General features: G+C 37.6%; 1 protein-coding gene across 1 annotated transcript in view; it reads right to left on the reverse strand.

Moving 5' to 3' along the window:
- Nucleotides 1-5509, reverse strand: part of fam65b (family with sequence similarity 65 member B) — a 76672-nt gene extending 71163 nt beyond the window's left edge. The window contains exon 1 of the mRNA XM_015379613.1: nt 5257-5509. Coding sequence (XP_015235099.1) covers nt 5257-5335 — 79 coding nt within the window. The 5' untranslated portion in view covers nt 5336-5509. The remainder of the gene's footprint in view (nt 1-5256) is intronic.
- Between the last annotated feature and the right edge of the window lie 6432 nt (nt 5510-11941).

Here is an 11941-nt window from a genome sequence, read left to right on the forward strand (position 1 = left end):
CTGTTGTTCCAACAAAAAAAAATGCATAACGATATTACAGCTTTCATTGATTTATTTCAAACTTGAAATTTTGTTTAGCCTGTAAGGTGTAAAAAAAAAAAAAAAAAATTACCGATTAATCGATTAATCGAATCGAATCGAATCGTGGTGTATTCTTGAGTAACAAAAATAATCAAATCGTTGGGTCAGGAAATCGATACTGAATCGAATCGCCATGATGGATGTGATTTACACCCCTACTAGACAGAAACGCAAATTTATGCTACAGGTATACAAGTGGAACAACAGCATTTAGGAAAAGAAGTACACAAGTATATATATATATATATATATATAAATGTAAATAATGGTGGAATCTCTCTATCAAAAAAGCCAAAGCATATGAACATGCATACATATCATGTCATGCAAAGAATTGTTGACAACTGTATAGCTCCTTCCAGCAGGTAATAACGTTAGGAGGTCCATAAGCTAAATGAATGGGCGCTAAGAAGCATAGTCCTAGTCCTAGCTTCACAATGACTTCCACCATGACTTACATGTCCTTGCTGATTTGAGGTATTCAGATTGAGCCAACCTTTTAAAAAACGTTTTAACTGCTTGTGTTGGCTTAACTTTGGGTTTTCGAATTAAAGCAAGTTCACTAACCACTAACTATTTTATTGTTCATATCATGAACATGCACAGTCAGGAGATTAAAAACTCTACAAAACTCACAGTTTGAGAAAAAACAGTGGCATGACCAGAAAACCAACTGTCCTTTGAACAAAATCTCAACTAACTTTTCCGGGGCCATGCACAGGAAAAGGATTATACTATCACAAACTTAAATATGTAGTGTTTCCTGGGCCCTATTGGGATGTGGGATTTTGACATTTTGGCTTTTTTATTTCAGTTAGCACCACTTTTAGGTTTGATGTAAAGAAAAAAAAAATAGATACATGAAAAAGCCCCTCATGGCTGCGGTTAAGAAAGGTAAAGGATCTGTGATGCTTAAACATTTTAAATAGATATTTGATGATAAATAAATGAATAAATAAAATAAATAAATAAATAAATAAATAAATATCCAAACTGATTCAAAGCTTGTATTCATGAAAAAAACAGTCCCCAAGCGTTTTTAGGAAATTGTGTAATTGTGTATAAACAGAGGAGATGAGGGATAATAGTACCAGGGTCTATGGTTTATCTAGCAGTGCTGTCTCTCTCTATGACCAACCACATTAAATCTCAACCCTCTATAATACTGAAAATAACTGTCTTGAAGCAAAGCGTTTTTTATTTAAATCATTTTAGTTTGTAGACTTTTCTCAAGAAATAAAATGTAGAATTTTTTACACACATTCTTTTACGATTTGCCAGCTTTGGAGGCTGTTGTAAGTAACCTTAAATTTTTGCTGCCTGTTTTTCCACATCGCCTTGTAAGATTAAACTGTTTAAAATCAGCAGAATATTTGTTCTTTAATCCTCAAAAACGTATTTTTCCATCTCTGTTCTCTGCAACTATTCACAGTTGAGAAAGTGATCCTGCTCAGTGATGCCAGTAGTCTAGATTTGGTGTCCTTCTGTGTTTTGTTGGCTGTGACAAAAGAGACACTGGAATCTGATTCAGGTAAAACAACTAGACTGAAGTGCTTTACATTGAAATTCAATATGAATTTCTTTTGCACCCGACTAGCATGCTCCTTTTTTTTGCCTGGATTCCAGCAAAGGTAACAACAATAATAAAGTGCAATAAAACATTACACTGGATTAAACATGTGATTTTTGCTGAAATCCCATCCCTACATATAGATAGACCAATGTTGCCCATAAGTAGCCTTTATGTCATGGTTTGAAAAAGGCAGTCATCACCCTGTGAGCCTCATCCTCATGTCGCTAATGGCTTTAATGGCCTGAACTTGAACAGCAGACCAGCCTTTTTGCTCAATCCTTCATTCTGAATAGAAGTCACTGAGTAATAGGTTAAATTGACATCTTTCTGTGCCTGTTCTGTTCTGGTCAGGCTAAAAGCAGCATCTCTTAAATCATAATCCAGCTCGATACTAAAATCAACACTAGCCCTCCTTACTCAGCCAATTTTCTCCTAGAAGGTAGCAGTGATAGCAGACATAGCTCATATACTGTCCCTTTACTAAAGGTAAACCTGAGGTCAAGATCAAGCAAGGTCACTCCTGCAGTTTTTTTTAAAGCTTTTTCTGCATTTAAACATCTTACTTGGACCTGTTTGTGAAAATCCCTTTATTACACCACCTTCATCTGGCCTATAAGAAAAATAAAGACATTTAATTTTAGCAAAAAATAACATTATAATAATTTAAAACATCTTTCATACCGGCAACTTAAGATTTTCATTAATTCCTGCTTCGCTTTTCAAATTTTGTAATTATTATTTGACTTACTGTAAGTATACACAGGTTAAATTATAGTTTTGATTTAGTTCTTTAGTTCTTGCTATATTATGCTTTTTTACAATTTGGTGTTTGCCAGGTGTTTTCTAGTTTATTTCTTTTTTGTTTTTACTATTTCAGTTATCTGATTTCATAATTACTTTCTGAGACTTCTGTTTCTCAGAATGCTTTGATAAAACTGGTAGATATGCATAAAAAAAGAACTAAAATACACTCATTGAAATAAGGTTTCACTAATGATTTTAAGTCTGCATATCTGTAACAGCTTCTCACTTGTGGTGCCTTTCTGCAAAGCATTTGACTCTATAGTATTGTTTTTCCCTTATATATCTAAAATTCTAAGCATTTTTCAGATGACCGTCTGCTGAAAATGAAGATGATTTAACAGTTTAACCCCTTGTGGTCTCTCAACCACTAATTAAAAACACTGCAGTTAGAAAGCATCTACTGAAAATTTATAAACAGCTAATGATTAGAAAAAGAAATAGGACAGCCATAATATATTCTTATTTAGCTTCACCAAGTGTAGAAATCTTGACTATTCAACACAAAGCAACACTGGATAATTTCCATTGCTAATCCAGAGAGCTAATTAGAACAGAAAATATAAGTGGTCCACATTCTGCAACCTTCAGATGTGTCTATGAATAAACACACTGATGCCTGCTGGCCAACTTTGCATGGATCTGTGAGCTCTGATTGGCTGGTTGGCTACATGGAGTCATCTGGCTGTGCATCTCCTGTCTGAGCTGTTCAAGGCGAACGTCACATTACCGCCAGTGAGAATCAGTGAAAACTGGGTCAGAGAAGGCATGGTTATACAGATAATATCCATTTATGAGATTTCCTTTTAAGATTTCACAAGAATTATTAAATAAATCCTTCATATAAATGTATAAAAATATGAATTTGAACTGTGTTCTTCAGAGTGATATGAAACCATACAGCACTACTGCATTTGTAGAGCCCTGGTTGCTTGGTGGCTGAACAATCAATCAATCAATCAATCAATCAATCAATCAATCAATCAATCAATCAATCAATCAATCAATCAATCAACTTTATTGTCATTGGGTTGGAGGGGGGCTGAGAAGGAGAACGGTTTACTGAGTTTAGATCAATGGTAACTAATTTTGGAGGAACTATTAACTCCAAGGATGAGCAGTAAAATAGGTTAAACTGTTGTGCGTTCACTGTAGGTCAATTCATCAACTCTCCTCCTACTGACTCTCTTGCATGGAGCCAGCATGTCCTCCAGAAAAAAGTATCAAAGTAATTTCTACTTAACTTTATCAGAAGTTATTGAAAATATCAAGGAACTTTTAATTATTGATCATTGACTCTGTGTTTCCCTGGGGCATATATAGGATGTGGCACAAAAGCCTGTATCTTTTAGAAACTGTCAAATCAATGTGTTGATGCAGATGTGTTGTCAGTCAGAGAAATGCTATAATAGCGCCCATCTTCAGTCGAAGAAAAAATAGTAAACTAGTTTTTGTGGGAGGGAAGGAAAGAAAATGCCCTTTATGTTCTGAGATGTGAATATGTAGTCTGTAAATAAATGTTATAAGGACTTAAACTGGAAATGTGAACTTTGATCTGATGAAACAAAGATCAATTATTTTAGCAACAAGATACCCAGGTGGGTTGGACAAAAAAAAAAAAGATATATGTGTGTAAACAGAAAAATATTCTACCTGTGTTAATGTGGAGGAGCTGTAATGCTGTGGGCTTGTTTCTCTTGATTTGTCTTTCATAAATCATTTAAACCTTTTAAGAGTTCATGGCATCATCATCATAAAAAAAAATGTATTGAGAATATTCTTCTCTGAAGAAGAGAACTGAAAGTTGTTTTAAAAAAACTGAATTAATTCCACAAATAAAGAAAAAAGGTACAAAATCGTCTCCCTAACTGAGAAACAAATGTTCTTAGATCTGTCGTGAGGCCGCAGAGTTTAAAGCATACTAAACCAAAACTGAAAAGACACACCTCTTTCAATTTTGGTTCTCCTGTTCAAATAACAAACTAACCACACATTGTTTGGCATTTCTGGTTGTAATGTTGGGTTATTTGTACTTATTATTGTTTTGGCTTTCAATTTTATACATTTTAATTGAGTTTATAATTAAAAGTTGTCAATGATGCCTGAGGGACAACAGAAAAAAAACCCAACACTGGTCAGATTTTCAGAAACAATAATATCTAAGAGCATCTGATTATTCCACTCCATAATGTTAAATGACTAACAAACATAAAAATATTTCCTTCAGTTAGTATCCAGCTGAAGGTCACGATCCTTTCAGCTTCTCCATGACCACAGCGGCATACAAACTCTCGCAGAAAGTTGAAAGTCAGTGGTTATAAAAACCTTGCTTTAAACATCGGCCAGTTATACAAGAACACCCACGCTGCAGAGGGCAGAGCTACTCTCTGCTTTCTAAAATAAAAAAAGGCTGATTTAAAAAAAATCCTGAAAAGAGGAACAGGAAACAAATAGCAACAAATAGCAAACAGAATTATTTATTAGAAAAATTCACCTTCATGCAAATATTAACAGAAATACGACCAGCAGCACCTCAAATTACTCATGTTTTTCATCCTGCTAAAAAAAGTGAAGCAATATTCATGAGTCTATTCAAGCACATAGGGATGAACCCCACCTACACAGCTGAGGAGATCCCTCTGGGCCAGCATTCAAGCATCACTTTTACCCTTTTATTCACCCAAACAACAACTTCAAGTCACAAACCAACCATGACCTTAGCGTACAGACCGAGCAGCTGCAGCAGCCCACTAGCAAACTTGTTTTCCAACACTTCCCAGCTGACCCCATGGTTCTCCTACCGTCTTCATAGAAGACATCCTCTGCTTCTTCCCGCATCATCTCATCCAGGTCATCCTCTGGAATGTCGGTCACAGCCATCAGTATTCCTCTCCGTCCGACTTCCTCGGGTAGGGTCAGAAGAGAGCGTCTGGGCTGTAAAAGGGAAACAACGGTGGCCCGGGGCCTCTTCGCTCCGATCCACCGACAGGCTCCTCACGCAAGCAGGGAAAGGACTGGGAGTGAGCTGAGCGAGCTTCAGCTGTCTCTTCACACAGCAATCTGTGTGTGTGTGTCAGGTGAAGAGTGGGTGGGTGGCTTCAAGAGAGGACACCCAGCAACCTTCACTAAGTTTCTGCAATAGTGCCGATTTCATAACATCCTGTGCAAAAGCTGAAGTGAGAGTGTGCTGTTTGGAGAGCACTTGTTTGAGTTAGTATGCGCATGTGTGTGTTTGTGAGAGGAGCATCAGTGGTGCGTGTGTGTGTGTGTGTGCGTCCATATCTACCATACAGCTCTCCACAATGAGTCAGCTCGAGTGTTCGGTGATCAACAGGAATAATTAGATGACGTGTTTTGAGCCAACACAAACATGAGAAGGTGTGAAAGTGTGTGTTTAACACGGCGTGAGAGATAAGAGGCGAGGTCTGCCGGCCATTCTTTCACAGCCCAACAGGACCCAGGGGATAACACTGACTGCTCGCTCTAGTTTTCATTTTGCCCACTTGAAGGGGGCTCCTGCAGTGCTGGTCTGCTGTCAGTGAAGGTTTCCCTAGAGCTGACTAGAGTACAATTTAAATCCAGCAGATTGCTTATAAATTATGGTAAACAAAAGATCCTCAAATGCTACCGCGATAGTATTCGTACCATTATTACCTCAAGCTCTGCAATTAAAATTGCAGCAGTAAGTGTACAGTAGGTAAAGCTCAGTATTATTATCCATGAACATATCTGGCTGTGGAATCTTTCAAAAATGTAAAGTTTAAATAACTCCTGAGGCACCCCTTATTAATCCTTCAGTTGCCATTTCTGAGTGAATGTGAATATAGATTATTTTTTATTATATTTACATACATTTAAAAAAAGGGTAGACTCAATTATCTTCCTCCTTTTTGCAAAATACTCTTTTCCCTTAGATTCTATCCTGTTTCCCTGACTCACCCGATTTAGCCAAACCAATCTGAAAAACTGAAAATAGAAACTAGGCCTCATGTCACTTCATTATCACATTTCCTTCAGACCTGCCCTGCTCTGTCACTGCTTCCCTTTAAGGCTGAAGCTCCTGGGAACAAACCGGGCAGAAAAGTCATTTTCCAAGGAAAGGGTACTGATAATGTTCGCTCTTCAAGACAATCCACAGGTTGTTTCCAAAACTAATGTGAGGTTGTTGTTGACAAAGTATTTTGTTTATATTAAAAATTATGTGTTTTTTTCACAAAGGGTTATTAATAAAACTTACTGTTAAACTACCTAAACCGCAAATCAAATTAGTTTTATAGTTTTATAACAAAAGCACAAGCAAAACTCTGCTCATCTAACTGAAACTTCTCAATGCTGCAAGGATTTCACACGTGTTGCTGCAGTAAAAGCTGGTTTAAGCATAAGCACAAGCATACCAGGAAATGGTTTCAAACATTTAATCTAAATTTAAATTTCAGATGTTTTAGATAAGCAGATTAATTAGGAATCACTACAAGTCTTCTCCTGAAATATTTTAGGGTAAACATATTGATGATGTTTGGCTAAACCACCCTTAAATTGAGGTTGTTCGATTCGTTTGGCACCATTAGTTATACTCAGCTACAAAAATGTCTTTGCTGGTTAATAATCTAGTTGACTGAATTGATCTAATTTCAGTTCAAGTTTAATGTGTTTTCAGAGACATTCTGTAGGTTTTTACTGAGACATATCTTCCGCGCAGCTTTTTTTATTTGACTAAAACATTGCTTGATGAGTAGACTGGCGCCTCAGTAGTTCATCGCAAAGGTAGTTCCTCATTTAATTTAGGATAAGAAGTTCCCTCGTTGTTGATGTGGATGTCACATCAGGCAAGTCCATGTTAAATAGGTCCAATCAAGTAAACAATTGAAGTGTTATCTATATTCAATAAGGATTTGGAGGATACTAAATGCGACCGGCATCCAGCTATTTTCAAACACCAATTGCAACTCCAAGTAAGGTGAAAATAGAAACAACACCTTGTACGAGCATGAGCTATATCTTTCAGCAACCCTCCACTTTCTGAGCAGTAGCCCCTCCCTCACCTGTAAAAGCAAGTGGAAGGAGAATGTCTATTAAGCCGCTAACAATCCTCATTTGGTTTTCTTCCCATTGGCAAAAAAAAAGAGCTTGGACTGACCCCCCACTGGCAAGCTGCTTGGCCTCTATCCTCCGCTTGCTGCGTGTCTCGTGTCATTAAACTGGGTTAGCGGTGATGATGTCATCAATGTGACAAAAATCAGGTAAGTAAACAATGGAGAGCAACATGAAAGGAAGCCAAGGTGTAGCAAGTGTTCTTTATAGTTTCACTTTTATCTGACTGAACTGCTCTTATCAGTGCTGTGTCATGTTTATTGAATCTATGCAGAGTTATTTTGGCTTTTTAGATCAGACATGACTGGCATAGTGTGTCGACATCCATATGTTGACAATTATGTAAATTGACCCGAGTCTTATATTCCCACTGTATGTCAATTGGGGTTGAGCTGTTTAAAGTCGTTTGACTCAGGTCAACAAGGGTCATTAAGCAGTTCCGACTGCCACTACAAAACGGTTGTTCCCGGGTTTAAACAGGTTTTTAGGCCAGAGGGAACAGGGTATTAGAACCTTAACTGGGCTGTGCTGGCACTGTAAACAAACACACAGATTCTCCAATCAGGGAGGGAAGTCTAGTGAAAAGTCTCTGACCGTGTTAAGGCTTCACCACAGGTCTGCAACAGCGATCTCAAAGAGGAGGGAGGGAAGTATTTTTCTTCTGGATTGGCAGTAAAAGAAATATATTTCTTAATAATATCCATGTACCTCTGAAAGCATATTTAATCATATGTTTGTCTAAAGGTGACTTTGAAATGGTCAAAATACGTATGATATAGAGCCTTTAACCCTTTAAAGCCCGATCCAAGAATAAACAAAACAGAAAATTACTTTTTTTTGGTTTGAAGTCCTTATTTGGCCTTTTAACAAAATATGTAAAAAGAAAAAACAGAAATACTTTTTTGATATTAATAATTTATTACTATGCGATAAGTCAAGACTCTTTTTTTGTGTAGTCTTCTGCCCTGACTGTGTACAATAGGATTTTGAGCAAAGTTTTTACCATTAAAATATACAAAAGGTGTCAGACGCAAAACATTTCAGAAACCGTATGTATCAAATACAATACATTTGGCATTATAGGGTTAAGATACAACCACAAAACACAGAGTATCCTATCAGCATCTTTCCAGATAGACTTAATTATCTTAACATATCTTTAAATCCAGTTTGATCACTTGTATAAGTATTACAAAGATTCAACCTTTGAATAATTTAATCTCTTTATACATGCAGTTGTCCTCTGAAAGACTACGAGGTTTGTTGACGAGCATTAGAGGAAAAATAACACAAAAATATATAAGACCAAGGAACAAAAACAGACTATTATGGTGGAGAAGTTTAAAGCAGGGTTAGGCTACAAAATATCCAAGCCAAAGGAAATCTCAGTATGTTCAGTCCATTGTTCAAAAGCTGAAGGAGTATGATAAAAATACTCCACAACAATACACAACACGGCATGAAAGTCCACCTACTGTACACTGACAGGATCCTGGAGAAAAGAAACCATCAGAGAAGCACCTTTTAACAGTAAAATTGTTAATTGTTCACTTCAAAAATGGCAAGTATGGAAATGTATTTTAAGAAAACCACAAAACCTGTACTTAGCACACACTGTTCTCTAGACAAATGAGACCAAAATTAAACGTTTTGGCCTTTGCAAAACACTCTGTTCTGTTCCATGTTCAGACATGGCTGGTGGTAAATTCAGGGAAACAGGAGAAGGAACCCTGTAAAAAGCTGCAAAAGCAGGTTTTCAGCCTTTGGCGGCGGTATACTGGACAAGGGAAAGATGTTCTGTAGGATTTATACAGACATAATAACACACACACGCTGTAAAGGCATGACGGGAATAATGTCACCTGGTGACAGCATCAACCTTTCCTGCAGACATGGTTCAAGGAGGAAGAATCACAGATTTTGCAAGCAAAAAAACAACAACACACAATGACACAAGCACAGCAACACCTGCTGTCTTCTGCAGCTTCATCCCACTTCCATCTGTTCTCTCCTATAACCATCTCGTGTCCTGGTGATTAAATCATGACTCATCACACAAAACATTTTTAAGCTTTATCCCACAGTAAACCGATACAACAAAATCGGAGCCCTTGCATAGATTACACTATACATATTTTCTGTTTTTATTGCGTCTGCTAACTTTTTTTGTCCAGTGCAAAGTCAAGTTTTTCTGGCTGTAATTCGGTGACTGCAAATCACCAAACTAAAAAAAAAACAGCTTTGGGAAATGCATCCTTGCTGAGATCCAGAGTCAGACAGCATTACATTAAAACACAACAGAGTCAGTTGTAGACATCCGCTTGGCACTTATACATGCATGCAAAGAGAAGCACAATCAGATCTGCTTGGTACAATAGCGTTGTTTGAATGAGGTCAAACAATGTATCTCTTTAGCATCTGCAACAAGCCAGATGATGAGTATCCCAGGAATGAATAGGCGGCTTCAGCCTCCTACACAGTGCCCCCTCTGGTCCTGAATAAATGCATCAACATGCATGTTACTGTGGACTGAAATATCAGTCATTAAAATTGGAGGTGTAATGTACTCTACCAAGCAGGCTAATGGTGTTTGGTTCACTTTAAAACATGCAGCCTCTTCCTTTCAATGCCTTCAAGATAAAAAAAAAAAAAAACGAGTTATATTTTATGTTAATGCTAAATGTATGCATTTGTTACATGTGTGCATGTTTTTTTTAATAATAACTTTTTCATCATTTTCCCCTCTACAGCTTTCACTTCATTACATTTTTACATTTCTAGATACAAAAAAGCTTTAAGCAGAAAACCTGCATGAGGTTACAGTTCATGGATCTGTTGCATTAAAGCCTTCAAAAACATTCTAGGAATTTGTTTTGGACACTACATGACAGCAAAGTGTAAGTTTGCATGCCTGTGTGCTTCGACTTGCTCAGTGACAGACGAGATCTTTCCAGGTTCTGTCCTGTTAATTTACAGGCGGCATGCTTTTAGCAAGTTCTTACAGTAGTTCAAAGTAAGTTGCCATCTGGGCTGCATCTGTGGAGCCCTCATTTACCTGCATGCAGAAAAGCACAGCATGAGATGAAGTAATGCTATATTGAACTATTGCTGCAGCATTTTAACTTGTGTTACATTAGTCCTGTAGCACAGGCTCGTATTCCTGACGTGCGAGAGCTCCACTCATCGTGCAGTGGTATTTTTCATTTCCAAATAACGTTTAGCTGTAAGCTTACCTGGATATTTATAGTGATAAATTCATGGGTATTAGAAAAGACATACTGCTGGAAAAGTGTCAGGAGATGTGCTGTGATTTAAAAATAATGAATTGTTTGTCTCTGCCTAATTTCTTTAACTTAACATTTCACTGCCAGTAATGAAAAAAAAAAAACTAAAAGCAGAGGAACAGAACAGTCTGAACCAGTAAGCCTCCCATACACTCTCACAGAACAATCCTGACATTTCGTTTTCATGCTTAACACACACACACAGATTGAAAAGCTTGACTAATTACAAACACATTGAATATGTTTATTAGCTCTGCAGACAGCATCATGAGTGAAACTGCATTAAAAATCTCAATGTAGAATGCAGATAGAAGGTCTTAATGTTATTACTCAAAAGAACACATTATGCTCTACTTCAACAAACCATGAAATTGTGAGAACATTTAGCTGCCATACAAAGCAAAGTGAGCAGAATAAAATTTGTGCAGATAAATGCTAAATTTGCAAGCAAACAAAGAGTAAATACCTACTGTACTCATATTGGTATCTCTTCATCCTCACATGGTTAAAAGTCCTAACTCTGCGGTACATTTCACTGAACTCTGGGCTGTGAGCTTCCTCAGAAACTGCTCCCTTCTAGTGCTTTCACTAGCTTTTATTTCCGGGCTCTCTCCCCATCTCTCCCTGCCGCCATTGTGTTGTGTGTGTCCTTGTTTCACAATTGCCTCCTTTTCTCCTGTTCTTTCACTCTGTTGCTGTCTCAGAGTGCACAGAGGGCATCAGACAATGACAACAATACAGCCGCTTCTCTCCAGCTGTGCAGACTGGCACCGCACAGATGGCAGGAGCGACGTTCACGGCCTGCTGCAGGCCTGCCGGGTTCACCTGGAGGGAGGCGATAATGCTGTGCTGACGCACTGAACCGGATGAATCAGAGGTGCATAGAATGCTCTCTGCAACTCCACATTTATACACGTGTGTTCCAGTTTCTAGAGCTTCCGTTAGGTCACAACCACAAATGCTTAGTCTATTGTATATTTGGCTCTTATGTTACTGACCACTAGTAGATAGCGATAATTGAAAAACAGTGAAGCAACAAAAACCTGAAAATTTAATTTTAGCTGAAAGTCTTTTATCCTAAATTCAGATTTGCACAGCAACTGGTTTTCCT

The sequence above is a fragment of the Cyprinodon variegatus genome, unplaced genomic scaffold (genome assembly GCF_000732505.1).
Source record: "Cyprinodon variegatus isolate N-32 unplaced genomic scaffold, C_variegatus-1.0 Scaffold196, whole genome shotgun sequence".
Classification (NCBI taxonomy): Eukaryota; Metazoa; Chordata; class Actinopteri; order Cyprinodontiformes; family Cyprinodontidae; genus Cyprinodon; species Cyprinodon variegatus.